Source organism: Barbus barbus (assembly GCF_936440315.1).
Source record: "Barbus barbus genome assembly, chromosome: 1".
NCBI classification, from domain to species: domain Eukaryota; kingdom Metazoa; phylum Chordata; class Actinopteri; order Cypriniformes; family Cyprinidae; genus Barbus; species Barbus barbus.
Window position 1 is genome coordinate 4,576,146 of NC_136729.1, and position 22,799 is coordinate 4,598,944.

The following is a 22,799-nucleotide window of genomic DNA, read 5'->3' on the forward strand; positions in this document are numbered from 1 at the left end:
AGTTCAGAAGAACAGCATTTATCTGAAATAGAAATATTTTGTAACATTATAAATGTCTTTATCATCATTGCTAAATAAAAGTATTAATTTCTATAATACCCCCCTCAAAAAAAAAAAACAAAAAAAAATTATACTGACTCCAAGCTAAAAAAAAAAAACATATTTCAGATAAATGCAAATGTTTTGATCTTTGTATTCATTAAAATAATCCTGAAAAAAATTACTTAACTGTTTTAAATATTTGTAATAATAATGATTAAAAAAATGTTTCTTGAGCAGCAGTAAATCAGTATATTATTATGATTTCTGAAGATCATGTGACACTGAAGACTGGAGAAATTATGCTGAAAATACATCTGCGCATCACAGGAATAAATGACATTTTAAAATATATTCACATAAAGCAATTATTTTAAATAGTAAACATATTTCACAATATTACTGCTTTTGCTGCATTTTGGATCAAATAAATGTAGGCTTGGAGAGCAGAAGAGAATTCTTTAAAAACATTAAAAATCTTATGGTTCAAAAACTTTTGACTGGTAATGTACACTTTATTTTTCTATTTTTTTCTAAACTAAACTATTGTTAAGGTTAAAGCAACCGGTTTACAAGTTGATATTAGACCATTTTTATAATAACGTTATATCTATTAATTTTAATTAATTATAATTTTAAAAAAGAGCAATTGAGTAAATATTTAAATGTAATTTTTGCAAAATTTTCTATTTTTCTCAAGTTTATGGACACTGGGTGGATTTTCTTTTATGTGCCAATGTTTTCTAGCTGCTGTCTTTGCGCGGTTGAAACACTCATTGAGTGATTGCATGAGACACTATTCATTCAGTAAGTTATAGTGTATCTTTCAGCATGGATCGGATGTTCATTCAGTGTTGACGTCATGCTAATAAAATACACTCCTGCTCGCTTGAATTTAAAAAGCGGGAGCGCGCATGATCCGTCACGCCAGCCGCTGAACAGCCCCAAAACTGTTTTTATCGTTTGAAATTCTTAATAAAACTAACAGTTTAATTTGAACGCTGAGACTTTGTTTCATGTTATTATAAGTGAGCTGTTCTGTCGTGTCGGTCAGCTCGTCTATGTCCTCTCTGCTCTGCTGTTTTTCTCTGTGGCGCGAGAGCGTGCGTGAGAGGCTGGAAATGGACGAGACGAAGCGCGAACACCAAACGCGTCACATCCTTGAGTTCGAGGCTAAAATAAACGCTTAATTCAGTAACAAAGAAAATGAAATCGTAGCATATTAATTTTGGGGTTGGCACCCCTCTGGCTCCGCCACTGGTCTCAAGGTATATTTAACTAACGCTTTTCCTCATACAAGATATCCCACGAGAACATCTGCAATATAAATAAATGTTTTAAATATTTGTATAGTTTTATCTATATGATCATTAATTTAACTGTTAATGTGACATCATAATATTTGTCACACTCTCCCAACCTTTGATATTACAGAAAAGCCTAGAATGCTCTCTTTCCATGCTAAAGAAACCCGTTTAAACCAGTAGAGTCCAGGCCCCCTGTTGCCGATTACGTTATTCAAGACCCCACAACTTTTCAAGCTGTTTATGATGAATGGATGAGAATTAAGGATAATTTTTTTTTTTTTTTACATTTCTTTGCAATTTATTCATGATAGCCAACAAGCTTCATAAAACTATAGCCTACAAATGCATATTCATTATAAAAATGCTCATGGAGCTATAAGATTTTATTAATTTACATAAAATTTGCCAGTTTTTTTTTTTTTTCCAAAAATCTCAAGAAATAAGTTGAGATAAAAGTCTAATTCTAAGAAGTGCATCGTGTTCCTACAATTCTTAGGTTCTTTGGAACTTATCAAATATTTTATTTTATTGCACTATGTAGCCCATTGTGTCAAAATAAAGTTCTTGCATCTGTGGTTCCATTCTTCAGATTATTCATGAATTGGGCTAATTAATAATTCATGAATCCGAGGGGTAAATTAAAATATGTAGTTTTGTTATTCTATTTATTTATTGTTTGTTATTGTCTTATTTTAAATCATTTTAAGTAATCTTGAGGCCCCCTTGGAAGTTTGCTGGGGCCCCCTGGTGGACCCGGTCCCCTGATTAAGAATGCTTGGTTTAAATAAGCCTCCGCTGGTTTGCTGTTCTTCAAGTTTGTAAGTAAACCCCTCTATATAAACCGTCTTTGGTTTAAGATGTTATTGTGATACAGGGTAAGTAAAACCTTTATCTTATATTTATACAGGTGCTGGTCATAAAATTAGAATATCATGAAAAAGATGATTTATTTCAGTAATACCATTCAAAAAGTGAAATTTGTATATTAGATTCTTTCAATACACACAGACTGATATATTTCAAATGTTTATTTCCTTTAAATTTTGAATAAATTTAATTTTGAATAAAAAAATTTGATTTTGAAAAAAAAAAGGATTTTTAGAAATGTTGGCCAACTGAAAAGTATGAACATGAAAAGTATGAGCATGTACAGCACTCAATATTTAGTTGGGGCTCCTTTGGCCTGGATTACTGCAGCAATGCGGCGTGGCATGGAGTCAATCAGTCTGTGGCACTGCTCAGGTGTTATGAGAGCCCATGTTGCTCTGATAGTGGCCTGCAGCTCTTCTGAATTGTTGGGTCTGGCGTATTGCATCTTCCTCTTCACAATACCCCATAAGTTTTCTATGGGGTTAAGGTCAGGCGAGTTTGCTGGCCAATCAAGAACAGGGATACCATGGTCCTTAAACCAGGTACTGGTAGCTTTGGCAGTGTGTGCAGGTGCCAAGTCCTGCTGGAAAATGAAATCTGCATCTCCATAAAGTTGGTCAGCAGCAGGAAGCATGAAGTGCTCTAAAACTTCCTGGTAGACGGCTGCGTTGACCTTGGACCTCAGAAAACACAATGGACCAACACCAGCAGATGACATGGCACCCCAAACCATCAATGACTGTGGACACTTTACACTGGACCTAAAGCAACGTGGATTATGTGCCTCTCCTCTCTTCCTCCAGACTCTGGGACCTTGATTTCCAAAGGAAATGCAAAATTTACTTTCATCAGAGAACATAACTTTGGACCACTCAGCAGCAGTCCAGTCAAGACGCTTCTGACGCTGTCTCTTGTTCAAGAGTGGCTTGACACAAGGAATGCGACAGCTGAAACCCATGTCTTGCATACGTCTGTGCGTGGTGGTTCTTGAAGCACTGACTCCAGCTGCATTCCACTCTTTGTGAATCTCCCCCACATTTTTGAATGGGTTTTGTTTCACAATCCTCTCCAGGGTGTGGTTATCACTATTGCTTGTACACTTTTTTCTACCACATCTTGTCCTTCCCTTCGCCTCTCTATTGATGTGCTTGGACACAGAGCTCTGTGAACAGCCGGCCTCTTTAGCAATGACCTTTTGTGTCTTGCCCTCCTTGTGCAAGGTGTCAATGGTCGTCTTTTGGACAACTGTCAAGCCAGCAGTCTTCCCCATGATTGTGTAGCCTACAGAACTAGACTGAGAGACCATTTAAAGGCTTTTGCAGGTGTTTTGCGTTAATTAGCTGATTAGAGTGTGGCACCAGGGGTCTTCAATATTGAACATTTTCACAATATTCTAATTTTCTGAGATACTGAATTTGGGACTTTCATTAGTTGTCAGTTATAATCATCAAAATTAAAGGAAATAAACATTTGAAATATATCAGTCTGTGTGTAATGAATTAATCTAATATACAAGTTTCACTTTTTGAATGGTATTACTGAAATAAATCAACTTTTTCATGATATTCTAATTTTATGACCAGCACCTGTATATTAGACCTTTTAATATATAGTCTTAAAAATGAATGTTAAACCTGGGCTTTGGATAGGCCTATATTAACAAACTAAATTGCTGGTGGGCTTTTTGTGTGACTGAGAAAGACAAGATAACAAATGCAGAGGACCTGCTTTGATGACCTTTACTTACTTAACAGAGCTTTGTTTGTGTAAAGGTAAAATATATTAAGAAAAAAGAAAGAAAGATGACCTAGACTGATCTGTGTAATCTGACTAAAACCACTGAAGATGAAAGTGATAAATTACATTTATCACTTACATTCTTCATCCGTTTTGAACTTTCATTTATCGTCTTGAGATAAACAGTCCACAGTAAAACTGAAGAGACACGAAATATCACTCCTCTCAACAGTCTATAAATATATCTGTAGCCTTTCTGTCTGTTTTATCCATAAACAGCAGGAGACGAGCATCGTGTGTGAGCCGGAGCGTATGTTTGTCTGTACTAGCGTCTAGTGGAGATGGAAGACAGATGTCTGATGTTCGGTTGGTCAAGGCCCGTGGTCAGCCGGAGAAACCAACCAGACCAATGCTCGCACCTCGACCGGAGATCATCGCTGGTCTCTGCTATGGAAGTGCATTGAAAGGGGTGAGCAAATAATAGATATGTGAGACATCTCCTCAGGGCTGGATCTCTCATGTCTGCTACTGATTGTCTGTCGAATGATTTCTAGCAGTGGCCTTTAGTGCTGGCAATAGGGAAAAGAGCTGACACAAACTTAGAGTAGTTTTAAAATTTAGTCATCACATTTTTTCTTCAAGACTGGTCTTAAAAGTCAGTTACATAAAAGGGAGACTGGTCTCATTTGAATCTGAAAAGTAAGAAACATGCTGAGCTATACAGAATCACGTATTGCAAGATTTCTGAAATGTTATGCTCAAGTATGTAAGCAAGACATTATCTAATTAAATATGCACTAATTTGCATACACTTCCTGAACATAAATCTGAACATTGATTAAAGCCAGGTTTTTGCTGACAAACTAGAATTAAAGACTTTGGATATCTCTTTTTTTTTTTTTTCACTCCAAAAGTTAGAAAATACCAGAAAAAAAAAAAACTTTAGTCTGAAAGAAAGACATGTTATGGGACGAAATGACCAAAAGTGTTTTGTCCATGCAATGAACGTCAGTGAGATCTCAAAATGGACAAAAACACTTTTGAGCCAATTTTCAGAAAATCACATTCCTTTTTCTTTTGCAGAAAGCAAGCAATACAGACCAATTTGGAATGACATGAGGGTGAGTAAATGATGATGAGTTTTTGTTTTTTAAGTGAACTATCCTTCAATTTAGCATGACAGACATTGTATCACATTACGAACTGCAGATCACAGAGAAAATGTCATATTTTACACACAATGACCTTATCGTCATGATAGATATAGGGCCTACAAAGAGTGAAAACTCCATAAGACATCCCTATTCTCCAGAGTAAACATGTTAAGTGTATTGTACTCATTTTATTTGAATTTATTTAGTCTTTCATACGGTCTCCCTTCTCCGCCGGCTCCTTTATGGCCCGTTTGATCATACAAATACGAAGGATTGCTTGCCATCCCGGTTGACTTAAGTCGTTGCGCTTCAGTGCTTCGCTAGGCTTGAGCGATACGAAAAGAAAATATATGAGTACATTAAGTCTATGAGGTCTGTTTAGTGTAAGGAATTCCTTTACATGTGTCTGGCTCTCTAAATTGATGCGTCCTAGCTTGGGGAAAAGAGTGGTGGGGGGTGTTGGGAGATTTTCCAGAATCCCCATGATCCATTTGACTCTATATGTGTCAGCTCTGTTGCAATCACTTCTTCCCTTCTCTCGGTTCCCCACTCCCTTTTCCTGCTATTTTTTTTCCTTATGCACGCTTTTTCGCCGTCTCTCATTTTTGGCAGCGATGGTTCTTCAGACATTGGAACAGACACTTCTCCAGATGCGTATAACGGGGCTGGACTGAAAGCCATTGTGTCTTCACTGACACTGCAGCTGTGAAGTCAGTCCCCCTTGTGTATGAGAATATGCGTGTGTGTGTGTGTGAGAGAGAGAAAGTGAAAAAGGAGCATGTCTGGGAGAATGCTAGAGCGAGGCAGAGGGTCAAAGAATGAGTATGTGTGATTTTGTGTGCACGTCCCTGATTTTCAAGCTCTGGTCGCCAAGAGTTGGAGTGAGTGAGATGCAGGTTTTCGCTAAAGGGCATTCCTGCCATGTTAGGTATCAGTGCTTGGGGAGTATTAATGGGATGCAGTAAAATAGTCCTGCTTTTTACATACCCCGCAAAGCTCTGCACAGCTCCATCATAAAACAGCTTCAACAATACAGCATTCACTGTTTATCATTTTCAGACACACTTTATTATAGGTACTGACATATTTTTGAAAAATAACAACAGGGAACATACAGGATCTTTGGTCAAGAATGTGTCGGTGTGCTTTTAACTTCCAAAGCTGATTTGTAGTCAGATTTCCGCTTACCTAATAATGGCTGTGGTTTGAGTGCTTGGACCGGGACAGCAGATCTTATTTCGGTATAAACAGACAGCGTGCATGCAGCTGTTTCCTCTTTAAGTGCTCATTTTCAATGGGTCAGAGAGAAATTGATGATAACTGCGTATGCTTTGTTATAACTTTGTCTCCTTTTATTAATGTTTGGAATGTGAAAGATTGTGTGGATGAAGATTAATTTCTGCCATTTTCTGTCTTTATTTCAGGGGGTGTTGCATGGATCACTGACCAGTTCTGCAAGGGTAAAGCTTCAAGATCAGTTTAAGCGCACATTGTCAATCAGGTGCCGCAAATACTCCAGGAGAGAATCGGAGCTCTTATAGAGCCCTCTGCTGGTCTCTTGCTGCATGTCACAAAAGTAATCGAGAGAAGCCATCAAAGCACCCACCGTCCAGCCATTCAGATGGGCACTCCGAGAGAGTCTGCAAAGCTACGGGAAAGTAATAAAAAAGTAATACAGTTATTTTACAATAAAAATGATAGAATTCATTGTGAGGACTTTTAACTCAACTCAACTGTGGTGAGTCAGTTTAACAACTTAAATATTAAAAAGGATTTACAGGACAAAATCAGATCAATTCACTTCTGGGTTTTAATTTGATTTTTGAATAAGTTTCTGTATTTACCTCTTCTGCGACCTCAATGCAAATATTTTTAATTGTTATGGTATTGTTACTGACATGTTTTATTGTATATATTTATTTAATCATTTTATTTGTGATAAAATGTTTCCTTTTTCCGAAATTTTTGAATTATGATGCTAAACATTATTGACTGGATGTTGGTATAAAATAATACAGAACAAGTAAATTTCTCAGGATAAAGGATTTGCGATACGGTTTCTCCATCCAAACCAATTGTTAGCCTATGTTTTATGTATTTATTCCAAAAACTTTTTTGGGATAAAATATATATTTTTTCTTACTATTTTGAATTAAAATGATTAAAAATGTATAATTTAAAATGCTCAAAATGATTGAGGCTTGGTATCAAAATAATACTGAACAAATAAAGTTTGATTTTCAGTATAAATGCATGTGCAAAATGAAAACTGTAGTCCATGTCATAGGTAACCTACCCCACATACTGTTACAACTCACCTCAAAAATACAGCGTTAAAGCCTATTCACACCAAGAACCAGAACTATAACAATACGCTTTACATTTTAATAAGCATTCTAATTCTATGAGAATAGAAAATTTCACATCAGCTAAAGATCTGTTCTTACCAAGAATGATTATATTACCATACACACCAATGGGCACTAACATACTTTATAAGTGTATGGTATAGTTATGCCAAAGTAATTATTTTCCTGTGTCGTTATTGTTATAGCTGTGGTGTGGACTTTCCTATTCTCACAGAATTAATTGATGTTTAAAACTTTATAGTAATCAGTATAGCTCTTGTTCTTGGCCTTAAAGAAAAACTGTAATATTCTGTACCTTTTGTTGAAGGCTTTTGTCTGGCAGCTCAAACTGAAGAGCTTTAGTCCCTTTCTTAGAGGCTGCGGCCCAGAGTAGAGCACATTGCAGTTCCTGGACAGGACTTTCCCCAGCACACATCTTGATTACCCATGGTTTAATGTCTTTCTCTGGGCCAAATTCTGCTCCCTGAGATTGCTTATAGTTAAACAGTACGCTGGAAGCGTCACACACAGAATGCTGAAGCACGTCTTCTGCAAAGTCGTTGGCAAATGTGTCTACCGATGATTTCACTTTTATGGCGTCATCTGTAATAGGGTTCAGTTCTGATTTATCTCTGCAACATCTGAGGAGTTTGGCTTTGTGGGAGTTGATTGAGTCTTTACACAGTGTGTTTATATATCTCCCTTCTTCCCATGGCTGTGGTTCTACAGCTTGGCCCGAAAGATGTGGCTGGGTTCCATGTTTAAACACACCCTGTCCTAGCTTAGCAAAAGCATGAACCACAGCATTAATGATTAGCTCACTAGCTAAAACTTTGACCCCGTCCGTTGCAGAGATCTTAGACCTTGTGTCTGGAGTCACTTCTACCTTATACGTTGAGTATGAAGTTGTTTCTTCTTCTAAAACCTTCCTTTCTCCTTTCACCATCACCTCTGCTAGAGATGTTGTGACAATTTCACTTGCTAATTGGTCGGCAATAACCCACATGCTTTGCACACAACCCTCATCCTTTACTTTTATCTCATTTGTGGTGATAAAATGAAGGATATCTGCAGAAATTTGAGCTGAATAGTCAGTTAAACCGGGAACATAACTTTGGAGTCCACCATCCTCAACTTCTCCATTCTCGTCTTCTTCCAGACCTCCATTTCGACAGCACTCCAGTGAAAGTGAGCGCATCAGTCTCACCATGAAATCAGCAGACGCGGCTGTAATTTGGTTCTCCATTAATGTTTGCATGTGGTCTTTGGGGGTCGGTGGAGGGGGTGAAGGAAGGAACTCTTTAGCCAGTCCTCCCTTGAGCTTCCTTGTGAAACTGGCTCGACTCCTGATCATCTCTGGAAGTAAAGGGGTGCTTGGAGGAGCATCAGGGTACTCAATGGAGCCCAGACTAGCCATGCTTTTCAACGAAGTGGCATATACTGTTGTAGATGTGTCATCGTATTCTTCCATCTTGTTGACTGTTTCCATTTCAGATGTGTTTTTATCACAGTTGTAACCTGAGGAGCACAGGGCCGATGCATTTCCATAAGTCCCCTCTTTATCCTCCACACTTTTGGAAGATGGATCATCAGAGTAATGATGCCTCTCCATCTCTTCCAATGCTTTGCAACAGACTTGTAAAGTTAACTCTTCAGCCAGCATCTCAACGTCGTCCCCTCTCAGTTTGATGGATTCTCTTGGGTCTCTGATCCTGATGGCTGAATCTATAATAGTTTTGGCAGTCATCTGTGCAAAGTGTTGAATGGGCTCGAAGTTCTGTTCTAATGTTACATCCAGCAAATGGCTGTATGTTTCCAAAGTGTGTTGGATTGATGAGGGGTTATAAGCAGGTTGTGGGTATGAATCACTGTTGATTACTACCTGCGCAGAGTCCTGAGAAGGTCATAACAGAAAAACGAAGACTTGACTTTCAACAGGTTGCTAATATAATTTATATTTTAGTTGTTTTTCTATGATGTTCAATAGTTGTAAACTAAATTTAGAAGATAATAAAAAGTCTTGCAACTGTAAAGTATTTACATACATGCTTTAATTAAATACTGTCCTAAAATTTCTGTACTTACATTAGAGTGAGCAGATTCTGAAGTGGTGACTAGATCACATAGCTTTAATGAGCTGCACAGCCAATCCTCATTAATCATCTGAAAAAAAAAAACATAGAGCAAGATATAATTTAGGGTTGGGACACACACACACATATACATTTTTATACTAAATTATAATTATTGCACAAAACATCTAATTATTTTTGGCAAATTATTACTGGGTTATCACTATCATTCAGTTTTAATATCAGTGCATCCCTAATAATATATATATATTTATTTATTTAGTTTTTGAGCCATGATGAAGTTTATTTTGTATCTCAGGGCAACAGGCTAACAGAGGTTCATTGATATTCTAGTGTAGGGTTGCCTATTAATGCTCCTGGAGACATAACAACCTGCATAGCTTTGTTCCAACTCTTTTCTAACACACCTGCCAATGATTTTCAAGTGAAACTGAAGGCTGTGATTCTTTGGAGCTAGATCTTCAAGAGCATAATTGAGCAATCCTCTTTTGGTACATGATCTTTTTCAATTATCGCTGAGGACAAAAGAAACCCTGTTTTTTTTTCAAAAAAGAATTTGTGCATGGTCGCACCCCATAAACACCTTATTTTTCCCATAGATAACATTAACTTGTAAAGTGTTTTGACCAGTACATCCTGAGAGCTGAAAATGTGATAATGGTGATATTAGAGTTCAGGAATAAAGCAAAGAAAAGTACATTTAAAATCAAAACACAGATATTTGACCAACGAAATGAATCCAAAAACAACGAAAGAAAAGCGAGTCTCAAATGAGGAGGAAAAGAACTGAAAACCGCAAGTGATCAGAGAATTGCTCTTACAGGAACTAAGACATGTGACTTACAGGAAAGTATGAAAGTACGAGGGTAGATGCTTCAATTCACATTTTTCTGCAGACTTTCTCTTGATAATCAAGACTGATATGAAAGATCATTGTTTTAGCTCATACCCAAAGAAACAAAGGTTGCCTTATGAGTGTGAAGAGAAACCGAAAAGAGGCTTGCGAGAGGATGTCTGTTTAAGCTCTGATAAGCATCAAATTTGAGTCAGCGGCAGCACCCACATATTTATTGAATTTGGCAATGAACGCTACAACACATGCATAACCTGTTAGCTGCAGTCAGTTCAAGTTAGATTTTGAGTACATTTAAAGAGAATTGGAAATAAAAGGTCTCCTGGGCAGTGTTGTGGAGGACATCACCTCGAAAGGTTTTCTAATCTATTGTTTATGTATTATAATACTTTGACATTTTCAAAGGAAACATGAAACACTCAAAGGAGACTCTGATAAACCACAGATGATGGAAATTTTCTAGGCAGTAATAAAATGTGTGATCCAACCGGTCCAAGGAAATGCAATGCTCTTTGACATAAAATGCCCCATTAAATAAAAGCTGTAGGTGGGATTTGTCGTATTCCCTGGAATTGCTAAAAGATGTTGAGAAGTGAAAGCATGTGCGAAACACGTTAAGAGCACTTTTTGGTTGTAGAACAAAGTTGGAGAGAGACTGCACCTTAAAATTGCTGCTTAGAGTATGAAAGGCATCTTACCAGTAGGCTAATAGATGCAAACTCATATCAAATATCACATAACATGGCTTTAAAATGCCTGATAATATGATTTTCATCCCCATATTTTATAGTACTGAGACACAACTGAATCTGTCTTGCACATAATTAACAACTTTCTATTGTTGACAAACAAGAGGGCAAAAACAAGAAGGGAAAATATAATTTAAGTAAAAAATATGTATATTTAAATAAATAAATAGAATAAGGTAAAATAAATTCTTCAAAAAAATAAAATAAAATAATATAAGTGATAATAATCAACAAAATAAATGTACCTCTTCATACACTGGTAAAAAAATATATTTTTTTCTTTCCATACCTTGTTGAGAGATATCAGTCAAACGAGTTCGTCTTGATAGATTGGGTCTGTGGATGATGGGGCCACACGCAGTTTGCAGTCTACGCTGATTTCCTGTGTGAAAGACTGCGTGAGTGTGCGTGTGGGTGGCTGGGAGGTGTGGCTTCATTGTGAAGACAACAATATTAATAATGTTCACAACAAGCAAAGTAGTTACGTAACATTATTCAAATTATTTTATCTAATAAACAGAACCTCAGTTGGTGTCATTACAAGCACATTCCTCTCAACGTCCTTTACTAGAAAGTCAAAGGAAGGCGAGCTCTATTCCTATTGGTTGCTAGTGTGTTTTTGAAAATTCTATTGTCCCGCCCCTTAACAACGGCATTCTATCTCGACGCTCATTGGCCTACAGCGAGGTGCGGTCGGCCAATCAAATCGCTGCGTGTAGTTTTGGACGCAGACCGCAGTGTTGTGTGTCTGATTCAGTCTGGATAGCTTTTCATTGTACTTTTCGTGGATGTTTGCACATATTCTTTTTTTTATATATAACGTTATATATATATTTTCCTGCTTTAATTGAGGTTATTCAGCGTATCGAGTAAAGGTAAGATCGCTTTTGCTGAGTTTTAGCAAAACTAAACGAAAAAGTCTCTCGCGTGTTGTTGTTTAACGTAACCACCTGCTTGATGCTTCCTTCGGTCAAAACAATTTCTATTCCAAGCTTTGTTTGAAAGTTTAGTAACCTTGTGTAGCATAACGTGTGTGTGTGTGTGTGTGTGTGTGTGTGTGTGTGTGTGTGTGTGTGTGCGCGTGTGCGTGTGTGTGCGCGTGTGCGTGCACTATGTATCACTAGTGCATAGTGATCTTTACTATTTCATTCAAACTTTGTATACTTTACATTTGAAATAGGATACAACTAACGTTACAAGATGCCTTTTTCAAGAGGAAAGAAGCCCACCACCAGTAAAATCCCCAAACTTCTCCCCAAAGGACTGGAGAACCAGGTAACAGTTATACCATGAGATCAGACCGGATATGAAAACGAATTAGAGCTTTGTTGATTTGATTGTTGTTGATCTGATCAAAATTGTGTTGATGTGTTTTGAGCAGGATGGCCCACAGACCAAGCGCTCATCATCTTCTCCCCAAGGGGCCCCTAAGAAAAGAACTGCTTTTTTGGACATCACCAATGTAAGGGTGCTATTTAAATTTGTGTTTATACATGCTTATGTGTACATGCACCACAGTTTCATTGCTTTCGTGTTGCCTGACTAGGCTGTCTCTCAGTGTTTCTTGGCCCCTCGGTTTAATTCTGATGATGTCAAACCAGTAAGTGTTAAGCGTCTATTTTGTAACCCCACTAACACCAGGAGTTTGCTTTAATGATGCAAATCGGCACAGATTTTGCATGTCTCATTGAAATCCCATTCATGTTCAAGCAGTAAATTGCAGACTGTACACAAAAACAGGAGGTTTCACCTTTTATTAACTCAGATGGGAACTCTCTTGGTGGGTCTGGGTTTCCAGGTGATGTGCTGTCATATGCAAATTATAATGATGGCTCTAATTGTCTAACACTTTCTATTCATTCTCTCTGTCTCAGATCAAACCAATTTGATTGATTTGGTGTGACTCGTGTTTATTTGAACAAAATGCCAGCAGATTGTTGTTTAGTTTAGTGAAAATCCACTCTTTAAAACTCTTAAAATGCACTTTTGTTAAAAGGCGCACAAGATTGAGCTAAGCAACCCCATCAAGAAGAAAGATCCTGTCAAGAAGCTGCAGAAGAAGGTCTCAGTACTTTCTAAGAATGATGTCAACTTAAAGTAAGTCATACTTTATTAGCTCTTTATCTTTGCCCTACCTTACTTTGAGGTGTTTTACAAGTACTTTGACATGGTTGGCCCAGAATATTTAGATTGCTTATCTTTTCTTCTCTCAGATCTGTGGTCAGTTCAGAGGAAAAGTTTGAGGAACTGAAGAATGTGGAATTCAATATTGTGAAACTAGAAGAACCTTCTCCCAAAGCTCCAGTTCCTCCACACCTACTGGCTCCAGAGGTAAGGCCTAGGTCTGCTGCACTGGTGCCATGCTTATTAAGATCAGGATATTATTAAACCATGACAGAATTTGCATGAATGTGAATATTTTCTGAGGTGTTGAAAAGTTTGGAGCTGTTTACTGCCAAAAAGAAACCCCACAGACAGATTGCATTAAATATAGAAGCAGAAATGAAAAAGTAAATTCAAATGAATGCTAATGTAATTAAAGATCGCTCCTTAAATTCTTCCTGCTGGGTACATACATGAATATTTTGGGGGTTATTAGGAGTTTTTCTTTGTCTTGTTTACAGATAAAGAACACACACACACAAAAAAAACTTGTATCTTCTTTCTTTCAGATCCCTCCTGAGTTTGACATTGATTCAGAGCATCTCAGTGACTCTACACATACAGTGGAGTACGCCAAAGATATTTTTGACTACCTCAAGAGCAGAGAGGTTTGTTTAGTAGTGAGTTCATTGAAGGGGTTGTTGATTGAGATTTCACTTTTTTAACGTTAGTTAGTGTGTAATGTTACTTTTTTTAGTATAAACAATATCTGCAAAGTTGCGGCGCTCAAAATTGCAATGCAAACGGAGATATCATCTTTTAAAATTCGGGCAGTTTAATGCCTACAAAAATGGCTCGTAGGGACTACAACGTGCTACTTCCCGGGTTCGTTTACGTCACAAACCCAGATAAACCCTGCCCCAGGAACACGTAACGAAGGGGGCGAGGCCATGTTGTGCTGCTTTAGAGAAGATGAAGAGAAAACTAGAGGTGCACGTTAAAATCTATTCATATGAATCGCGATTCTGTCTTCTAACGATTTTAATGGATTCACAAGGTTCTAAAGCAGCGGTTCTCAATTCTGTTCCTCGCGTCCCCCTGCTCTGCATCTCTCTTTTTCTCTCTCTCTCTCTCTCTCATTCAGATTGTCAGCTCATCAGCTCAGCTCCAACAATGAACTGTTCCATTTATACACTTATTTTAACTATGAGAAGCGTTATACATGGACGTGTGTGCGGTTGGCGTGCTGTATTAAAGCTTTAATCAGGATAAAACTATATTAAAAGCTAACAGAAGCAGTAGCATTTACAAATAACAGCGTATCTAAAAGTATGAGACAACAAACATACGATTAAGAGCCGTGCTTGCACAGGTTCTGCACGATCCTCTTCACTAATATCCTCTGCATCTCTAAATCGGGCTCAAATTAATAAGCAATATAGACGACGCCATTGTTTACAATACAACTGGAGCACATGCCACTGAGGTGAGGGGCGGGACGTTCAGACGCGCATTAGAGGCGGTTTAGCCAATCACAACACACTGGACCAGCTAACCAATCTGAGCCCAACGTGTATTTCTGATGGAGGGGCTTCATAAAGCCAGGAAAACATCAGCGCGTTTAGAGAAGAAGGGACAGAGCGGAGTGGAATTAAGGTAAAATAAATAATGTTTTTTTTTTTAAAAAGGAAGCATTAACACATGTTAGACTGCACTCCATAAACATAATCAAGCCTAGAAAAAAAAACAGTCGACCACCCCTTTAATGATTTTGCAAACTGAGGAAAAGACAACATCAAGCTAAAGTGTTGCATTTCTTTTATTTACAGGAGAAGTTTGCCTTACATGACTACATGTCTGATCAGCCAAATCTGAACAGCAATATGAGAGCGATTCTGGTGGACTGGCTAGTTGAGGTCCAGGTAAGTGTCAGTATTTGGCCTCATTTCAAATGTGCTGTTTTGACAAGTCTTGTAAAATGTTGTTGGCTTTTGGTGGCTTAAGAGTGACAGGTTGGTGGACCAATGGAATCTGGAACACAGACAAAACAGACTACACGCAAACTTTACGCACCTTACGTACGTAACAGCGTACGTAACAAGCACTGATGTGGTTTTATTCTGCAGGAGAATTTTGAGCTGAATCATGAGACTCTGTACCTGGCTGTTAAAATGACGGATCATTATCTGGCTGTGAGCCAGGCCAAACGGGAGTCTTTACAGCTCATTGGTTCCACTGCCATGCTCATTGCTTCTAAATTTGAGGTAAGACATATGCTTTCTCATGATAGCTGAAAGCCATTCCTTTAGACTCACACTTTTCTGATCTTAATTGTAATTACTCAAGGACTTAGTCATACAGTCATTATCTTGTACACGCACACACACAAAACCTAATAGAAGTCTAAATCCATGGTTCTGTCAAATCCAATAAAAGTTGTATAGTATTTTATTATCCAGAATAATTTTTATGCTTTTTTTACTCTTATGACATGCAGATTTTTTAATATACATGTAATAAATTACCACCTAATGCACATTATTCTGCATTATTATATTAGATTTATAATATTACACATTGTTATACTGTTTATTTTTGAGGTATGTGAAACAGTACTGTCATACATTCATGCATGCATGCATACATCCATCCATCCATACACACAAACATACATGCATACATATTTAAAAACCACTGTAGTTTGCTTATCACTGTTGCATGTTGCTCATTGATTTATAATATCAGAAATAATACATTTTATTTTAATTTAGGTCTTTTTTGTGTATTTCTATACTATTTTGTGTAAAAATGCCTTTTTCCCGTTCAGTCAAATGGATCTAAAAAGTGATATTGAAAATCACAACCCTCTCACTAGACAAAGAAAGTCAAGTTGACTTTGGATTGTGGGGTGCAGTAACTGCACAGTGTGCTGTATTTTTGCATACTGTGCAAAAAAAACCAAACTGTGACTATGTGATTTGTCAGTTGTTACCCCCCTCTGGTGTCTCCTCACAGGAGCGAGCTCCACCTTGCATGGATGATTTCCTATATATTTGTGATGATGCCTACAAGCGTTCTCAGCTCATTGCCATGGAAATCAGCATCCTGCAGGCGCTGAAATTTGACTTCAATATTCCGGTTCCATACCGCTTCCTCCGTCGCTATGCCAAGGTGAGAGACAACATACGTATATACCCTCACTGAAGAGACAGGTGGAACTAACACCTGGAACTAAGAGACAGGTGGTTGTAAGTCGCTTTGGACAAAAGCGTCTGCTAAATGACAAAAGTAAGTAAAGTAAAAGTAACTCCTTTGGAGTCAGCTGACACACACACCAGGATTAACATCAAATGTGTGTTTATGTGTGTGTGTGTGTTTGTCAAAGTCAAAAAGAAAGACCATGCAGGGTAGCATGCGTTGAATGTCTTTGTGTTTGTCTGGTGTGACGACCTCTGTATTCCCTGAGGAATCTGTGTGTGTGTGTGTGACCAGCTGTCACTGTTTGCTGCTGTCAATCTATTCTCATGTTCAGCAGCTGAGTTAATTGAGCTTTAGTTAAAGCTCTGCGATTTAACAATGTCTTATTTTGTGTGTTTTTATTTGCTGGCAGAATGGCTGGTTTTACTAATTGCTCTTTCTGCAAAGAAATTAGCTTCTAAAGTGCACATTGACAAATAATACCTTTATATTCAATTATAAGAACATTAATTAAGAGAAGACCACAATAAAAATAAAATCCTTTTTAATCGGTGGCTTAGTTTTCTGAAGAAAAGCAATTACAGCAGACAAAAAAAAACAGATCACTTACACTTATTCATGCCAAAGCTTTTATCTAAGGACTTTTATCTAATTGACTGTGTTTATTGATAAAGGGATAGTTTACTTTTTCCCACCTTCATATTGTTCTAAACCTCTAGAACTTGCACTACCATTCAAAACTTAGACTTTTATTCCCCAAGTGTGCATTAACTTGACCAGAAGTGACAGTAAAGACTTTTATCATGTTACAAAATATTTCTATTCCAAATAGCTTTCTATTCATCAAAGAATTCTGGAGAAATGTATAATGGTTTCCACAAAAACGTTAAGTGCAGTATTAATTGTTTTCAACATTGATTAAAAATAAGAAATGTTTCTTTCAAAAAACATTAAAAATTTTCACAACGGTAGGGTATATTGAATGCAGTTTTGAAGAATATTTGTGCAGGTTTTTCCCCCCAGAGACAGTTCATAGTGACCATTGCTGTTAAGCTCCAAAATAACAATAGCAGCATAATGTAATTTTTCTGTTTATTAATTTATTAATTATATTTATTAAATGTATTACGTTTATTTGTTTGGAGTTCAACAGCAATAGACACTATCAATTGGTTTATAGGAACTGCTGGAAGATTCTTTAAAAAAATTGTCCTTTTGTGCACAGAAAAAAAATAACAGCACACAGCTGTAGAACAATGTGAGGATGAGGAAAGAAATGACAAAGTTTGGATGAACTATTCAAAGAATAGAACATTCAAGAGTCAAGCAAATTTTACATTTCAGATGTTTACGTTTCAATGCTTTCATGCTATGGCTCACTGAAGCTCTTCCTTTAGTAATTGTGCCCTGAATTTGCCAAGAATGGAAACTGCAAAATCTTGGAAGGTTGGATGAGCTTTGTGTACTTTATCTGCATTGCCTGAAGGTACTGGCACTGCTACTGACTCTCTCTGTGTGTGTGTGTGTGTGTGTGTGCGCGTGGGTTTTGTATGTGTATAAAACTTTACTTCATCTCTCTGCAGTTTGTCAGTGTATGGATGCTCATTGTGGCTTGTGTATGTGATGATTAATTGTCTCTCGCCTTCCGGCAGTGTGTGAATGCAGGTATGGACACACTGACTCTGGCGCGCTTTATATGTGAGCTGAGTTTGCTGGAGATGGAGTTTGTGCCTGTGAGAGCGTCTTTGCTCGCCTCTGCCTGTCTGCTCATCGCTCTGGTTACTAAAGATCTTGGAGGATGGGTATGTGTTTACCTATTTGCTTTAAAAAAAAAAAAACGTTTGCACAATCACAGAGCTCATGAATTATACCTTTTATTTTCACAAAATGCCACCGTTCCTTGGTGATACACACACAGACACGCTTTTCCCTGTGTGCTGTGATTTGGGTATTCTGTGCTCTTCTGATAGCACTAAATGAGCTAAAGCTGACGACAGCTCTGTGATGGCCTGGTAACTGCTCATTACGGATGTTAATTTCTGTCCTTGCGCGCACACACACACTCTAAGCAGTGGGTTGGTTTGTCCTTTAAGACTGTGACAAAGGTATTTTGGTTAATGAGAGTGAAGCTGGACTTTGTTTACCAACGTTTGAGTAATTGGTTGAGTCCTGTGTGGCTCTACAGAGAAGTCCGAGATGAAGTACAATTACCTTAAAAACTCACCGCACACACTCTTGCGCATTCATTTACATTCTCTCTGGATGTTGTTGCCGTCATATCCTCAAATGATTGACTGCTCGAGGGCATTTTCTTCTCCCATCATGAAATATTTGGCAGGAGTCTTAAAGTCTCACATCCCTTATGCAAGGGATCATTAGACTCCTCTGAGCTTCACAGATATCACACTTCAGTGTTTGTGTGAAGGTTTTGACTGATGTTCCACTTCTGTTTCCAGACACAGTGTTTGCAGTTCCACTCTGGATACAGGGTGGAGGATCTGGCACCCGTGGTCAGAAAACTTCATGATATGCTCATCAGCCCACCGGACAGTAAACTCGCCGTCGTCAGGAGCAAGTATGCACACAAGTAAGTCATCAGTCATCATGCAGGTTAAATTATGTATTATTAACCGGAATATTAGGTTCTTTGTTTCTACTTTTACTCCGTCCAGTTACCTCAGGATTATTAGGTATCTGGGTTAAAACAAAAATAAGTGAAAACTGTGCTAAACCAATTAAAGGCCTAAACGTATAGATTTTTTTAAATAAAACTTGGGTTTCTTCTTATTTACCCCAAAATGCAAAAAAGATTGAATTTTTTTTTTAAATCTGTTATTCAAATACACTTTGAACTACAGGATTCTTGCTGTGTGTGTTTATGGTCTGAACAGTTTTAGTTTGTTTGCTGTTTCACAGCACATTTCTATTTAATTACTATCTATTTATTTACTTTATTTACTATTGTTATTTGTTATACTATCTAAAATCATTTGCTTTTAAATTTTGCTGTCAAGACTTCAAAGGAAGAAATTATTTTATTTATATATATATATATATATATTAGGGCTGTATACCTTGGAGAACCTGGCGATACGATACATACCTCGATACACAGGTCACGATTCGATACGTACCTCGATACAGAGCTGTCTCGATACGATTTGATACAATGTGACACGATTCGATACGATTCAATAAAAATACATGGGCCAGAGCCAATTAGTTAATGCTGAACACATTTACTCAACAAACAGAACTCTGCATTTTTCTTCAATTTATTGAAGACAAAAGTGCAGGGCTTGACGCTTACCTATTCCCCAAGGAGCACATGTGCTTCTAAGTCAAAAAATTTAGGAGCGCATTAAAAACATTTAGGGGCGCAATGCAAATTTTTCTAATTAGGTGTTTTAGCTTAATAAGGGGATACAAAGAGACATTTACAAGCACCATTATTTAATTTATCAGAATACAGAAAGTACACAAGGTTTTTAAATAATTTTACTTCAGACACTATTTAATAGGCTAATTATGTAATTAGTTATAATCCTATTAAACTGTCAGTATAAAATTTTCACAATAATCATTGAAGCTTTTGTGACTGTATATGTTTTTGTTTTTAAATCACAATATATAATTTCTAAGTGAAAAAAAGTGTTGTCCTCCTAACAGGTTAAATAACTTTATTAAAGATAATTTACTAAAATACTTTTATAAAAAATACATAAAAATATAAAGTAAACAAGTGTTTCAAGATTAGAGTGCAAAAGATTGTTCAAATGAACGAAAGAACAATAGGTAAGTAAGTCCCATTTGTTAACATTAGTTAAAGCAGGTTAACATTAACTAAAAATGTGCAATAACTAATTGTTGCAGTAGTTAATATTCTTTGTTAATGTTGATTAATAAAAAATACAACTATGTTAGTTAATGTTAGCTCCATTGAATTATATTAAGACAACTTTTGATTTTATAATGTATTATTAAAAGTTGAAATTAAGATAGCATTATTAATAAATGCAGTCATTGTTTTTTTCATGTTAACTAATGGACCTTGTGTTACTGAACAATAATAACGAATCAGTCGTTGATATATAGATAGGCCCGCTGTTCTCTATTATAGATCAGTGGATGGGCCATGCTTTAGCTTAGAAACAATGTTTGAAAATAAATAGCTCATTAAGTCTTTAAGTAAGAATTATTTGAGGCTATTGTGAAGATTAAAGCGAATATAAATATCTAAATGACTGAGTGTGAAACATTATTTACACAGTTTTAGGAAAGTAGCGCAGCTGATTTGTTTACTGGGTTACCGGGGTAACGGCAGCGGCAGCGCCCTCTAGTGGCGAATGTGCGTCATTCAGCGCGTCTTCACTTTAACTCGCTCCGCTTTTCTTCTCATCTGTGCTCATTTAAATTAAACCGTTGCCTTTTTAAAGTTCTAAAGTAATCATATGAGGCTGCATCGCAATTTGTCCATAAATAAACAGAATAAATTAATACGTTTGTTATAGGCTACTGTATAAGTTAGGCTGTTTTGTATTTTGTTTTGTATTCGCACTTGTGCTCCTAAATACATTTTCCAGTTCGCACACATCTATTTTTAGTCGCAAATGCGAGTGAAATGCTCGCACTGTCGAGCCCTGAAGTGCATTATAACAAAGTGCATTTTGCTTAAATATTTGCAACTTTAAGTGCTCTGATTAATTGTACACAAATTGTATTAATCTGGAAATTACCACAAGTCAACATTTAACTTTCCAAGGGTACAGTCTGAGCTCACACAAGCACAAAATCTTCTTCTTATTCTTAACTTCTTATTAAATCTTCTTATAATTCTTTTTTGTGACACCATGTACTGCCATAACATATTTCACTATGAAATCACTTAAATGCTACATCTTGCTTTAACATTTTCCATGAGTTTTTTGAAACTCGCGGGCGCCGCTGCGCCCCCTAATGGCTGGGCGGTGTATCGATACTAAGGGCTAGAATATCGATACTGTATCTTTTTTTATTATATCGGTATGTATCTAAGAATCGATATTTTGAGCACACCCCTAATATATATATTAGTTTATTAGATTTTTTTTTTAGATACTCTAAAATGCTATACAGCAATGTTTTAAGATAGCTTATCTCAGCCATTCAAATAACACTTTGACTAAAAGGTTTCTTGCTGGGTCTGTTTATGTCTAAACATTTCTGGGTTGTTTGCTGTTTTGAATGTTTTTTTTATATATATAATTAATGTGCTTTTAAAGTTTGTTGTCAAGCCTTGCAAAGAAAATATTTGGGACAAATTATACTTCAGTTGAGAAGTTTAGATGGATGAAGTTTAGTCATAATTCATGTTTGGAAAATCTTGATTCTATTTGCTTATCTGAGTCTCAGCATGACTGCCGTGTTGTTTTGAAGCTCTTCCCAAACCTGATTGGCGTTTTGACATGTATTATTTAATGTTACGCCTGCCTACAACAGATGTTGACTTCTTAAAAGCATTTGACTAATGAAGCAGTTTGCTCATATTTAAATACTCCAGATTGTGGCATTTGATTATTAACTTTTTGATTTTTTTTACAGGGTTTTCTTTGAAGTTGCATTGATCCCCACAGTGAGTCTGGAAACGTTGGAGGGGATTTTGAAATGACCCAAAAAAATGTGTGTAATGTTTCGAACGTTGTAAATAATTATTTAATGTTATATTTTAATCTTTTGAAATAAAGTGTTTATGTGTGTAAATTTACATGTAATGTCATTGTACGTTTGGCTGTTCAGTTGTTTTACAAACCATGTTATTCTTGACCAAATCACAGCAGTGACCCTATCAGTGTTTCAAAAACTGATAAAGTACAAACCGTTCATCGGTTAAATATCTCTAGATTTGGATTGTTATAGAATATCGTTACTAAAATGGCATTTTAATGCTTAATCTTGTACATATATGTTTTGTCTTTGTTGTACTGCTTTGTATAGTTTGCCATGTCTGTATGTTTTATTAATGTTTAAGTGTTTTTTTTTTTTTAAAACACTGGTTGATTAAAAAAAAAAGTATTTTGCATATTTCCCTGATTCTTGCATTTATTTTATTTGAAATAAAAGTCCTTTTAAAATGTAATATCTCAGTTCTACCAGTAGGAGGCAGCATGAACCCAGATCCTCCATCGATAATGTGTGTCTGCGTTCAACTACAGGCATACTACATGTCTTTTCAACCACACTCAAATCATTGCACCTATAAAAAAAACAAATAACTATCCTCCGTCTCACTCAGCCCCAGTGATTCTTGAATGTATGAAACCACTCCTGTTTATCAGAAGAGACTGTCTGGTGGTTCTGACGTCCAAACAG

General features: G+C 36.8%; 2 protein-coding genes across 4 annotated transcripts; one reads left to right on the top strand and one right to left on the bottom strand.

The window, feature by feature from the left end:
* Nucleotides 1-6,147: 6,147 nt before the first annotated feature.
* Nucleotides 6,148-11,753, bottom strand: LOC306875145 (uncharacterized protein). The gene is made up of 4 exons (XM_079425582.1): nucleotides 11,440-11,753; nucleotides 9,541-9,618; nucleotides 7,772-9,349; nucleotides 6,148-6,755 (listed from the first exon to the last, which is right to left on the bottom strand). The coding sequence occupies exons 2-4, from the start codon at nucleotides 9,616-9,618 to the stop codon at nucleotides 6,582-6,584; spliced, it is 1,830 nt and encodes a 609-aa protein (XP_079281708.1). The 5' UTR covers nucleotides 11,440-11,753; the 3' UTR covers nucleotides 6,148-6,581.
* Nucleotides 11,754-11,849: 96 nt separating this feature from the next.
* ccnb3 (cyclin B3) lies at nucleotides 11,850-22,564 on the top strand. Of its 3 annotated transcripts, XM_079425605.1 has the most exons (13): nucleotides 11,850-12,025; nucleotides 12,331-12,425; nucleotides 12,532-12,612; nucleotides 12,697-12,750; nucleotides 13,147-13,247; nucleotides 13,364-13,481; nucleotides 13,823-13,921; nucleotides 15,083-15,175; nucleotides 15,380-15,517; nucleotides 16,269-16,424; nucleotides 18,104-18,253; nucleotides 18,908-19,038; nucleotides 22,032-22,518. In XM_079425605.1, exons 2-13 carry the CDS (start codon nucleotides 12,351-12,353, stop codon nucleotides 22,096-22,098), a joined length of 1,263 nt encoding a protein of 420 aa, XP_079281731.1. In that variant the 5' UTR covers nucleotides 11,850-12,025; nucleotides 12,331-12,350; the 3' UTR covers nucleotides 22,099-22,518. The 3 variants fall into 3 exon arrangements, with proteins under 3 accessions (XP_079281731.1, XP_079281732.1, XP_079281733.1); XM_079425606.1 differs by lacking the exon at nucleotides 12,697-12,750 and having other exon boundaries at nucleotides 22,032-22,564; XM_079425607.1 differs by lacking the exons at nucleotides 12,697-12,750; nucleotides 18,104-18,253 and having other exon boundaries at nucleotides 22,032-22,510.
* Nucleotides 22,565-22,799: the final 235 nt, after the last annotated feature.